Source organism: Anabrus simplex, chromosome 2, assembly GCF_040414725.1.
Source record: "Anabrus simplex isolate iqAnaSimp1 chromosome 2, ASM4041472v1, whole genome shotgun sequence".
Classification (NCBI taxonomy): domain Eukaryota; kingdom Metazoa; phylum Arthropoda; class Insecta; order Orthoptera; family Tettigoniidae; genus Anabrus; species Anabrus simplex.
Genome location: NC_090266.1, coordinates 1,132,715,443 through 1,132,729,106, shown reverse-complemented (window position 1 = coordinate 1,132,729,106; position 13,664 = coordinate 1,132,715,443). Strand labels below are relative to the sequence as shown.

Here is a 13,664-nt window from a genome sequence, read left to right as displayed (position 1 = left end):
AGAAGTGTGTTAAGACGAACACAAACACCTAATCCCCGAGCTAGAGGAATTAACTATAAGCAGTTCAAAATCCCCGGTCCAGCCGTGAGTCGAATAAACCCTGTGTTCTGCGAAGCAAAAGTCAGTACGCTTATCATTTACCAAGCAGCCGGATGAAGAGATGTTAAGCACATATAATGATAATAACGTCTGTCTTTGTGGTGTAGTATTTAGTGTGATTAGCTGTCACCCCCGGAGGCCCGGGTTCGATTCCCGGCTCTGCCACAAAATTTGGAACGGGGTCCACTCAGCCTCGGAAGGTCAACTAAGTAGAGGGTGTCCGATTTCCACCTCAGCCATCCCCGAAGTGGACTTCCGTGGTTTCTCCACTTCTTCTTCAGGCAAATGCTGGGATGGTACCTAACTTGAGGCCGTGGTCGCTTCCTTCCCTCTTTCTTGCCTATCCCTTCCAATTTTCTGAAACCCACAAGGCCCCTGCTGAGCATAGCATGTGAGGCCGTCTGAGCGAGGTACCCAGTTGTATCCTCGACAAAATGTCTCACGCTCCAGGACACTGCCCTTGAGGTGGTAAAGGTGGGATTCCTCGCTGAGTACGAGGAAAAAAAACAATCCTGGACGGTAAATGGATTAAATAATAATAATAATAATAATAATAATAATAATAATAATAATAATAATAATAATAATAATTTAGCTGTCATATGTAAAAGCTCAGATTCTCCACGATTTCTTATTCACATCTAGCACTGCGACCTGACGCGATTCTATGTCTCTCATTGGTTTAGCTTTATTTCTCTTGATCTCTAAAGCGTAATCTCGCAGTCCCCTTGATAATATTTCCTCTCAACTGTATTTGCACTACAGTACGCAACTCCGCCGTCAAAGTCGATCCATACGTACAGCCTCATAAACATGCTCTTTTCTAACTTAGTCTTAATCCACTCATTACAAATTTCCTCAAATCCTTGTTTGAAAGTTATTTATAAAAATATTTCTAATAATTCTATTCTTCCTTAAACTACTTTGCTATACAAACAATTTTACTGGAAGGCGAGGGTCTGTGAGAGAAAATATAATTGTTTCCGCTTCATTAACACACACTCCTACCGTGCTAATAACAAGGACCACATAATCTTCTGTACGTGTAAAATACGAGAGGAAGTTAATGAAGCTGGTACTCACTTGCATAAGTGTTTTCAGTTTCTATGACCACAATGAAGAGCAAGATAAACATCCACGAGGACGACATCCTGGCACATCTCCCACAGCGCTGTTCTCTTGAAGTACTCCTCGAATTCATGATCACTTCCAGAAGTATGACATACCGAGAACACAATAGCTGCACTTGACAGACAAAGAGAACACAGATAACTCTGTGCTTCTCAACTCCCGACGTTAAACTGAGGCTTAACTGAGCTTTGGACTCCCTCCTGCACTCGTGTTCAGGACGAGCAAAGGGCGACACGTCAATCACTGGGAAGAGAGGGGGCAAACATTGGTCTGACCTCTACTTTGAACTCTAGCCTGTGACGATAAAGCTACTGCAGGAAAAGTATCAACCATCGCTATTCAATTATTCTCATCTCATGATGAAATTCGTGCTAATGAAATGGCGTATGCCTTTTAGTGCCGGGAGTGTCCGAGGACAAGTTCGGCTCGCCAGATGCAGGTCTTTTGATTTTGACTCCCGTAGGCGACCTGCGCGTCGTGATGAGGACGAAATGTTGATGAAGATGACCCAGCCCCCGTGCCAGCGAAATTAACCAATTAAGGTTAAAATTCCCGATCCTGCCGGGAATCGAACCCGGGACCCCTGTGACCAAAGGCCAGCACGCTAACCATTTAACCATGGAGCCGGACAAATTCGTGCTAAAGATTATACATACGGCTAAATCCTGTTCACTGGACTAGGGTTACAATTCTTTCTCTTTTGGGGGGCATTCTGTCACGTAAGCAAAAACGCGAGTACTTACGTCACGTGCAAAGCATTCTTCCAGTCAATCGTAATTGCCACGAAGCACAAGATACAGCTCCACTGTGCAAATTTCATTTGTACTGTCAACAGACTAATTAACAATTGTAACCTTTCATGATAAAATATAACAAACATAGCGAAAGATGACATGATCAGGTACACAGCTTTCTATTAAGTTTGTTCGCAGAACGAATCCATGATAGTTCGATTTATCGTCCATATGCGGTTGCCCGGTTGGCAACTAGTTTGAAACGTGACGAGCTAATTTTCACTACGAACGGAAGTGGTTGGAGACGTCAGCTGTTTTGAACCAACGTGTTGTGTATTGTGTGAGCTTCCGAAATAAATTAGGATTTTATTCGTAACTTCAAGTTTAAAAATGGATGAACACGGTCAGATAACAACGTGAATGACTTAATAGTATTAGTTTAGAATCTGAAATATATATACTTAGACATAAATACAGAAGTGGGGTTATATTTATATTTGGTAAATTTTACTTATTTCATAGGTTATTTGAGCAACTAATCACGACCGTGAAGTAATTATCAGGTCAGGTATTAAACGAACATAGATGGCACTTGGTATGCGCGCACATATTCTGACTCGCTGACTGAAAGTGTTTTCGTCCAGGATCAGAAATTGTTCCAACGATCTGATGATGGTTTTCAACAGTTTGCAAACCTTGTACGAACAACACATTAGTAGTCAGCAACGCTGATGATCGCTACTGTATGTATGTATGTTTGTTGGGTATTCAGCCCGAAGGCTGGTTTGATCCTCCAAAATCGTAATTAATTTCGGAAGCTTACACAATACACAACACGTTGGTTCAAAACAGCTGACGTCTCCAATAGCTGTCATAGATAGCCTAGGCGTCACTGAAGAGGCATACTAGGGAAATGAGGAGTGAGGTAGTTTCCCGTTGCTTACCTCACTGAGACAGAAGTTGCTATTACACATCAGTCTGCCAAGCCCACTGAAATGCATGCACCAGCCGATCCTATGAGTGATATTTTCACACCATTCATAACAGGGACTGGCTGCATAAAGAACGGTATTACTAGCATCTCTCATACCTCGGTCACCTTCATATTGTCGAAGCCAAGGATAAGACTGAGACAGGTCAATGAAAGTAACTAATTTATTCTAGCCCATACCAGAAGACATAGTGTACTGTAAACACTACATCTCGCCAGCTACTACGAACGCGAATTTGAAATTGTGCATGCATCTGCTAGTTCGCAACAGTTTCTGACTGAACTACGAACAAAGCTAATAACAACTGTCCAATGAGAATGTCCATGTTCATAGCCAAGTCGTCGTCGGTCAAAGTGGCGGTATAACCGCTTCACATCAGCTTATCCTTAAGAGATTATTTAGCCAGCTCTGGAATGTACTTTGACTTGTACTATATCAAGCACTTGTCTTCTATAAAATAATAGTGTTAAAGAGAGTTGGGAGGCGCATTAGGAAAGATCGTTGGACTATTGATTGCTGAGTGTGGGGAATGTGGAAAATGAAAATGAAATGCCGTATGGCTTTTAGTGCTGGGATATCCCAGAACGGGTTCGGCTCGCCAGGTGCAGGTCTTTCAATTTGACTCCCGTAGGCGACCTGTGCGTCGTGATGAGGATGAAATGATGAAGACCCAGCCCCCGTGCCATTGGAATTAACCAATTAAGGTTAAAATCCCCGACCCGGCCGGGAATCGAACCCGGGACCCTCTGAACCGAAGGCCAGTACGCTGACCGTTCAGCCAACGAGTCGGACGGGAATGTGGAAAAGATCTTTGATTCTGATGGAGCGGGAAGGGACACGGAGAGAGAAGAGTGAGAGAAGATGTTCCAAGCGGTAATGCCGATTTAGGGTCCCGTGGAGGAAACTCAGGTCGGCCATCTGTTGCCCGATCTGCAGCGGTGACACATTTATTGCCCTTAATACCTGCTGGGTAGACAGATTTCTAAGTTTGGGATTTCTGATGCAAACAATTGCAGGCTGTTAGTAACGAAATACAGTTCTGCTTGCCTCTATTCACGACAAGAGCGGCAAGATGATGATGAAGCGCTAACACTTCAGAGCCTAAAATTGCGAGATCCTTTTCTCCTTAGGACAATGATATTTAATGGTATTTCAGTGTAAATTCCTCGATCTATAAAGGGACTCATTTTGGAACAAATTATCGACATCTTCGGAGACTGAACGTTTGTCGTTAGCGAAGCATTAAGAACCTATTCTGCTGTGACGGGTAGCTCAGACGGCGGAAGTGCTGGCCTCCCGAGCTCGATTCCGGCTCAGTCCGGTTGTATATGAAGATGCTGAACTACGTCAATCTCATATCCGTCGATTTATCAGCATGTAAATGAACTCTTACGGAACAAAATTCGTGTACTTTCGTGTCTCCGTAAACCGTAAAAGTAGTTAGTGAGACGTAAAGTCGATAATACCGAGCGATTTGGCCATGAGGTTAGGGTCACGCAGCAGTGAGCTTGCATTCGGGTGATAGTGGGTTCGAATCGCACTGTGGGCAGCCATGAAGAGGGTTTTCCGTGGTTTTCCATTTTCACACCAGGCCTTAAAAGAGATCGCGGCCACTTCCTTCCTACTCCTAGCCCTTTCATGCGCCTTCGTCACTATAAGACCTATCTGTGTCGGAATTCCGTGTTTGTTAAAGAAGTACTTGCAGAATTTAGAATGAAAAGTTTTTTCCACCTAGAATGAATTCAGCGAACACGCAATGGGCATCCTAGAGAAATATTTGACTTAACCACACTAGGGTTACAGAAATTGGAATTCAGAAACCTTACCTCAGTTGGCTTTGCAGTATATGACAATAGTAATGTCCAGGTTGAAATGAAATGGCGTATGGCTTTTAGTGCCGGGAGTGTCCGAGGACATGTTTTGATATGACTCCCGTAGGCGACCTGCGCGCCGTGATGAGGATGAAATGATGATGAAGACGACACGTACACCCAGCCCCTGTGCCAGCGAAATTAACCAATGATGGATAAAATTCCCGGCACTGCCGGGAATCGAACCCGGGACCCCTGTGACCAAAGGCCAACACGCTAACCATTTAGCTATGTAGCCGATGTCCAGGTTCATAGGTGTAAACGATCGTCGGTTTTCAGACAGATTTCTTTCTTTCTTTCTTTCTTTCTTTCTTTCTTTCTTTCTTTCTTTCTTTCTTAATCCGTTTACCCTCCAGGGTTGGTTTTTCCCTCGGGCTCAGTGAGGGAAGTGTTCTAATTGTTCTTTCTCCCACTTCTACTGCCTCAAGGGCAGTGTCCTGGAATGTGAGACTTTGGGTCGGGGATACAACTGGGGAGGAGGATCAGAGCCTCGCCCGGGTGGCCTCATCCGCTATGCTGAACAGGGGCTTGTGAGGGGGGGAGGGGGTGGGAAGATGGGAAGATGGGAAGGGATAGACAAGGAAGAGGGAAGGAAGCGGCCGTGGTTTTCAGACAGCACGTTGCAAGACGAGTATCTTCTCTCCGTACCAAAGTATGTTAAGGGTTCCATACTTGAAGCAAGTAGGACCTTTTTCTTCAGAAACACTCGCAACAAAATTTCTCTTTTCAATGTTTCACTTACCTTGCACATAATTTGATACCCCTGGTATTGTTCAAGCATTAGTTTCATTCTTCATTTCATTTTCTCTCTAAGTACAGGAAATATGTTTGGGAGGAGATGGATGAACTAAGGATGACTCGAATTGAGAATGAGCAGTACAAATGTAGTAGAAAGAAGGTGAAATTGCAAAGAAAAAGGCGTTAAGATCTAAAAAGACTAAGATGGACATATAAGCCCAAAACGCCAAAAAAATTCAAGAAAGGACAAACAAAACCCACCATTTTCTGTCCTGCAGTGACTCAGAATGGACATATAATATTATGTTGGGCCTCGTCTTCGGATACTCGAGAAAAGAAGGATTTTTCCTCAACTTCCGAGCCCTTGGCTTTACGCCGCTTTGACACAGATAGATCTTATGGGGCGATGGGATAGGAAAGAGCTAGTAGTGAGAAGGAAGCGGCCTTGGCCTTAATTAAGGTATAGCCCCGGCATTTGCCTGGTGTGAAAATGAGAAAGCACGGAAAACCATCTTCAGGGCTGCCGTCAGTGGGGTTCGAATCCACTATCTCCTGAATGCAATCTCATAGCTGCGCGCCCCTAACCGCACGGCCAACTCGCTTGGTGTGTTATGATGAATGTAACAGCTTGTATACTTGCCAAGAGTCATGGGATAGCAGTATTTAAAGGTAAAAGTCGGTGAAGCCACTGTACCGTGAAGTTTTGGCAATACTCAGACCTGTATCAGGCGTGATTTGCGATCTCGAGAGCCGTCTTTCGAACAGGGCATGGTAAAGAGGGCTCGATGAATGGAACATTCCATTCTCAAAGGTGTGCGGACATTTAACATTCTTCAATCGATTGTGTTACGTGTTTACCGGGAATACCTCATGGAAGACATTTCCACCCACAGTCGCCAACCACGGATGCTTATGATCGCGATTAGCGACGTCTGGCTAGAATTGTCCGTGGTAACAGACAAACCACACTGGCTCAGATCACATCCACATTCAATGCAGGAGGTACCAGCTGGCAATGCAACGTTCTTGAACGTCACTGCAGTATGGGAGCAGAAGACCTACCAGAGTGCCCTTGTTAACACCATAACGCCGGGCACAGCGTCTCACCTGGGCGCCTGACGTTGCTAAGTGGACCCTAGATGCAAGATTCTAGACTCTAGGTGACTGGCGACATGTACAGTAGCTTGGTCCGATGAGTCACTGTTCCAGTTGTTTCGAGTCGATGGTAGGGTTCGGATATGGCGCAGGCCCCACAAAGCCGTAGACACTAGCCGTCAACAAGGCATCACACAGGCTTGTGGTAGCTCCATAATACACAGTTCAAAAAATAACTACAATAACACGCAGTTCCCATACATGACAGATGCCACCCATCCTCGTTGAGGGGTCTGCCTTGCAAGGGCTGCACCAGGTGAGCCCAACATGTCCTCGGAAATCCCTGCACTAAAATCCATACGATAAATAAATAAATAAATAAATAAATAAATAAATAAATAAATAAATAAATAAATAAATAAATAAATAAATAAATAAATAAAATGTAAGGAATAACGACATACGATACTTAGGCGTATTCGTAAGCGGTACAAAATACAATGAGTGGCCAAAAGTCATGGGAAGACACTGAATGTGATGTTAATAACTGGTTGCTCCTCCACGAGCCCTCAAAACGGCAGCAGTACGCCGAGGCATCGACTCTACAAAGTGTTGGAATCGTTCTGGAAAATAAAACTTAAGTACAGTACATCATACTCTAGGAATGGGTAAATATGTCATGCAACATAAATCCCTACAGTATGGTACAGTAAGGTTGATTTTCCTTTACACATGCGCATGGGAAAATGAACTCAATGAAAATTGTTCTGATGAACTGTACTGTATATCCATGTATGGGTGGGAGTCGTGACCAGTATTAAGGAAAATAATGGATAGGGAGAGCATTGTCACATTCACGGTTTCGTCATAGCAGCGATATTATTATTATTATTATTATTATTATTATTATTATTATTATTATTATTATTATTATTATTATTATCAACAATGAAGATTGCGTTATTGATGAGAACACTACAAAGTATTTCACAGTGGAAGATTTAGGTATCGACTTTGTAACGTGAAAAAATGATAAAAAAGGGAAGAAGTCTGAAAAAACCTGTGATAGATAGTGAAACAAAGAATAATGTGACCTATGTAGAATGCGTTGAGTGCAAATGTGTGTTCCGTTTTAAATAAGCGGCTAGCGCCAGTCGCTTATAGCAGCACTCCTGTGGTAATGGAAGTCGTTGTGGCCTATCTTTAACAAAGGAACTGTTGTACAAACGTGTCATTATGAGTTGTGAAACTCATCCACTACGGGAATATTTTCTGTCTAACAGCTTCTCAGGGAAAGGCTACAGCATCAGATCAAGGGAATTATGCACACTTGACCGATATAAAGTGTAAAAACCATTTAATCCCAAATTATTCTACATTAATTTTTATTTAAAAGTAGGTTTTTCGTACATATTTTATCTAAGCGTTCTAGAAATAAAGATAACAATTTCTTGATATCATCCTATTAGCCTGGTATTAAAATATAAGAATTTGTTATTCCAAGAAACCATGATGAACAAGTAACGCCAAATAAAGGTCCTAGAGGACATTTTGCTTCATTAATACATTAATAACGATAAAAGTAATATGATAATATCAAATAATTATAAACAGCAATGAAGTACTCCTTGGAGCTGATGTGAAAAGTTTCTATGCTTGTGTTGGCGTCTACGTGTTCGTGTCTTGTGTTTAGTAGATGTTTATCAAACGCAGATAATTCAGCCTAGAAACAATATCCAGCACATGGACACACAGTATGTACACCATGATTTTAAATTCAAATACAGTAAGTGGCCTAAGTTCTACACTGAAGAAATCAGTCGAAATTACAAACATAAAACATAATCTGTATTTCGTAACCATTTACTAGACATTAGACACGAATATGCATAATATATCAACCCAAGAATGGAAACTGTACACGTCAGCCCTACGGGACACACCCTGGTCCAAATAAATGACCTTCACTCTTCATATCCACTGACCATGAGACACGTTTTTCAGATAATAGTATTCAGCTTCTCGTATGAATTTTCAAAACTTCTATCTTAGGAAAGTTCCAACTGTTTCTTAAAATCAGCCGACATTTACTATAACATGTGAGTAGTAGTTCTGTATTCGGAAAGTCATTTGTTACCCAGCCAGATAGCTTGCAGATGTTGAAATGTTCCATAGTCTGTCTGATGATCTCTTGGCTGTGTTTTTTTAACGATAGGATTCTATTCCTCTCGTATCAGACAGCTTCTCATTAGACCTCACGAGGCTAATGATTCCAACTACAACCTTGTGACCACGATTAAGATCATTTGACTTTACGGTATACTCTATCCTTACACCAAACGTACAACGTAACAACAAACGCATACAATGTCAAATTACACTGACTGACAGAGCAAATGCAACACCAATAAGGAGTGGTCAGAACTTTATGCCAATTGCAGGGTAGACTGACGTCACTGAGGTATGCTCATGATGTGAAATGCGCCGCTGTGCTGCGCACGTAGCGAACGATAAATGGGACACGGCGTTGGCGAATGGCCCACTTCGTACCGTGATTTCTCAGCCGACAGTCATTGTAGAACGTGTTGTCGTGTGCCACAGGACACGTGTATAGCTAAGAATGCCAGGCCGCCGTCAACGGAGGCATTTCCAGCAGACAGACGACTTTACGAGGGGTATGGTGATCGGGCTGAGAAGGGCAGGTTGGTCGCTTCGTCAAATCGCAGCCGATACCCATAGGGATGTGTCCACGGTGCAGCGCCTGTGGCGAAGATGGTTGGCGCAGGGACATGTGGCACGTGCGACGGGTCCAGGCGCAGCCCGAGTGACGTCAGCACGCGAGGATCGGCGCATCCGCCGCCAAGCGGTGGCAGCCCCGCACGCCACGTCAACCGCCATTCTTCAGCATGTGCAAGACACCCTGGCTGTTCCAATATCGACCAGAACAATTTCCCGTCGATTGGTTGAAGGAGGCCTGCACTCCCGGCGTCCGCTCAGAAGACTACCATTGACTCCACAGCATAGACGTGCACGCCTGGCATGGTGCCGGGCTAGAGCGACTTGGATGTGGGAATGGCGGAATGTCGTGTTCTCCGATGAGTCACGCTTCTGTTCTGTCAGTGATAGTCACCGCAGACGAGTGTGGCGTCGGCGTGGAGAAAGGTCAAATCCGGCAGTAACTGTGGAGCGCCCAACCGCTAGACAACGCGGCATCATGGTTTGGGGCGCTATTGCGTATGATTCCACGTCACCTCTAGTGCGTATTCAAGGCACGTTAAATGCCCACCGCTACGTGCAGCATGTGCTGCGGCCGGTGGCACTCCCGTACCTTCAGGGGCTGCCCAATGCTCTGTTTCAGCAGGACAATGCCCTCCCACACACTGCTCGCATCTCCCAACAGGCTCTACGAGGTGTACAGATGCTTCCGTGGCCAGCGTACTCTCCGGATCTCTCACCAATCGAACACGTGTGGGATCTCATTGGACGCCGTTTGCAAACTCTGCCCCAGCTTCGTACGGACGACCAGCTGTGGCAAATGGTTGACAGAGAATGGAGAACCATCCCTCAGGACACCATCCGCACTCTTATTGACTCTGTACCTCGACGTGTTTCTGCGTGTATCGCCGCTCGCGGTGGTCCTACATCCTACTGAGTCGATGCCGTGCGCATTGTGTAACCTGCATATCGGTTTGAAATAAACATCAATTATTTGTCCGTGCCGTCTCTGTTTTTTCCCCAACTTTCATCCCTTTCGAACCACTCCTTCTTGGTGTTGCATTTGCTCTGTCAGTCAGTGTACATTAATGGCAACAAAATAAAAAAATGAAAAGTATATTTATTAACGGAATCTCTCACAAATTATACAGAGTGAATCACCTAAAACTTGCACCCCAAATATATCTGGAATAGAAGGTGTTATTGATTTGCTGTCTTCACAGAAATGAATTGTAACAAAGGGCACGTAATTGTAGCTCATACATATATCTTAATTGTTACGGGATTACCCGTGGACGCAGAGGTGAAATAAGGTGCCGGGGTGAATGGGTCTAACTACAAAGTCAAGAATGGAATTTAAACAAAATGGAAGGTTATATTTTCAAAAAGCAAAAAATTAACAAATTCTCACTTAGTGAGATAACAATGACATAGCAATTTTAAAACAAGACTTAGAAGGGTCCAAGATTTCAGAATTTTCACGTTCTTGGGCTACAAGCCCCTAGTTTTACAATTTTTGAGTTCCCAGTTCAAAATTACAAAAAAGTACAAATTTATACCAGGGCAGAAGTCCCTCAATACATGGAGCGCTGGCTCCCAACTCACAATATCAAGCCTTCAAAAGGCATTCAGCAATCTTATTTTGAAAAAGAGCTAACAGGCTTTCAGTTTTCACGCCTATTCAAGGCAACACCAAAAATATCTGACACCTTTTGGCCTTCCATCGCCTAGCTTACAAACTGATACAGGGGTATCTCGTACCCAACCTATAGGGCCTTCGTGAAAAAGAAATAACAGTTAAATAAATGGCCCGAACACAAAATGAATGGAGGCGTGTACTTGCACTCCTAAATATGCATTCTTAAAACCTAAAGGGCACTAGGGCGATGAAACAGGGGCTATTCCCAACCTATGGAGGTGACTCGTATAAGAATAAATTAAGACTTTACGGAAAGGAAGAAAACCAGTTACAAAACGTAGTCACTTCAAACCAATATGAAGGGAAGCTCGAGAGGGTACATCACTCTCTATCCCCGATTTGCAGTTAAAGATTTTATGTTTTTACATAAGCCGGCAGAAATTACATTTTTAGAAAAGTAGGTTACAGAGTTAAAGTTTCGGGCCTTTCCCTCAGGTTAAACTGCGGAGCTAGCAAAAGTAAGATGTTAGATGGCCATTACCTTGCTGAAGAGCTGCTGCCTCCCGCCTCCTGCTTGACACACACACACACACACACACACACACACACACACTTAGTTAGATGTTGATCAACTGGCCAAGAGACGTGAAAATCCGCCGTTTATAAACCCTCGGAGAAAGTTCGAGACCTTTCATAAATAATCAAGACACACCCACAGGGTTTTATTGGTCAAATTTAAAAGTGACACTCAGAATCGAAGAAGAAATACGGGATTGGTTGGAAATTAATTACAAAAATTAGGGATTGGCTGGATTCAAAACTGGTGGAAGGAAAAGATGAATGTTGCCAACCCAAAAATAAATGAACATCAATTAGTAAAAAAAACCTTATGAATACAAAACGTCTTCGAATAAAGTTCTTTCACTTCGCACCAGGGTGCATGATCATAGTTTTTTAGCAGTGACCTCTGTTGAAGAAAGTCCAAACTTCTTGATGAATGGTGAACAAAACACGTAGAATTTCATACAGCACATGAAACTTCACAATAAGAAAATTACGTCAAATTACCGTAGTGACATCTTCTGAGTAAAGGTTTAAGTAGGTCTAGTTTCAAGTTCACTGTTTCTCCAGTAGAGGAGTTCTATTAGGCGCCACATTTAAATGTGCGACTTAGAGGTGTGCATATTTATTGTAGAAAGTTACATTTTTTAAAATGGAACAATGGCTATTGACATAAAAAAAACTGCTGTAAATTAGAATGCAAGTGATGTCTCTTTCTGGATTCTAGTACAGGTAATTTACGAGCTGTCGTAGTTTGAAAATTGTAAATACAGGTAGTTGTGTGCTCTATGTGTCAGCACTAACTTAAGAAAAAGTGAATAAAGGAATTGTTTGTGTTCTGAAGAAGAAAGAAAACTGGCCTTCAAAGATTGTGTTCAAAATGATGACCCCCAGCTTCAATACAAGATTTCGGTCTGCCATGTAAATATTGACACGTTCCAGGATTTGATCAAAATGTTCACCGCAAGCAGCAGTAATACGCAACTTAATGCCATCTGGTGTAGTCCGTATGCTCTTGCAAACACTGGTACTGAACCCTTTAGGTCCATATTGAGGGATACCTACCTTCCTTACCTATCAGCAAAGTTCATGAGATCTGTCTCTTGGGTCGTTTCGGGTTCTTCGTCACTTGCTGAGGTAAAGGTAGGGTTCATTAATTCTAATCTATCTACTGGAATGAAAGGTCTATTTAAAGGATTCCTATTTATTCAGGAAAATTCTGAAGTAATTTACTATGTCAACGGTGTCATAGTCAATAGGGAACATGCATGATCCGGGGTTTTAATTAAAAATATGCTAATCTGATACAAAATTACATGCAGAATTCAAAAGTGTGATCAGAATGTACAAATAATAACTCCAAACATGATAAAAATCTACGAAAATGTCATGTCACGCAAGTACGCGATCTCATTGGCCTGACGTCATCGTACAGGTTGACTGAATTAGCAGACGAAATAACACGTAGTGTGCTGTGAGAAGCAGGATACACTTCGCGTATTTCTACTTTACGTTAGTGTCTAGTATGGTTAAATTCGAGGTCTATACATTGGATAATAATCTGAGTGGTATATTTTAGACTTAAAATGAATCCTGCGCAGACAGTGAGGCAGAAAACTTATAAATGGTGTAGAGTTCCGATGTGCAATAGCACATCGTTTACCATCCCAAACAAATTGTTTATAAACGTTCCAAAGACGCTAAAACTAGGGAGAAATGGATTTTGGCGAGCTGGAGAAATGCTGGTGATATATCGGAAAAGTCTACAGTTTATTTTTTTGAAGATTTTAACGTAAGATGAATTTGTTTGAATTTTCAAATAACTTTTCCATGTCAGCTGTTCTAGTGGTAAAACTTTAAATTTTAATGTATGATGCTTTATTTAAATGCTTCAATTACATCTTGGAATATGAAAGTAATAAATGGTGCATTATATAATGCTGATTATTAAAGTATTCTCCAAACCTAACTTATGTTTTGGGTGATCCATGTCAAGATAATAAATCAAAGGGGTTATGAACCATTTTGACAGCTCTAATTCTACCAGTATATCTTGGCATGGGACAGTTATGTATGTCTTTATTGAAGA

The 13,664-nt window shown here is 42.5% G+C and overlaps 1 protein-coding gene across 1 annotated transcript in view; it reads right to left on the bottom strand.

Annotated features, from left to right (window-relative positions):
* Positions 1-1,384, bottom strand: part of LOC136863806 (uncharacterized) — a 125,156-nt gene extending 123,772 nt beyond the window's left edge. Inside the window, exon 1 of the mRNA XM_067140144.2 lies at positions 1,183-1,384. Within this exon, the coding sequence (XP_066996245.2) occupies positions 1,183-1,300 (118 nt within the window). The 5' untranslated portion in view covers positions 1,301-1,384. The remainder of the gene's footprint in view (positions 1-1,182) is intronic.
* Positions 1,385-13,664: the final 12,280 nt, after the last annotated feature.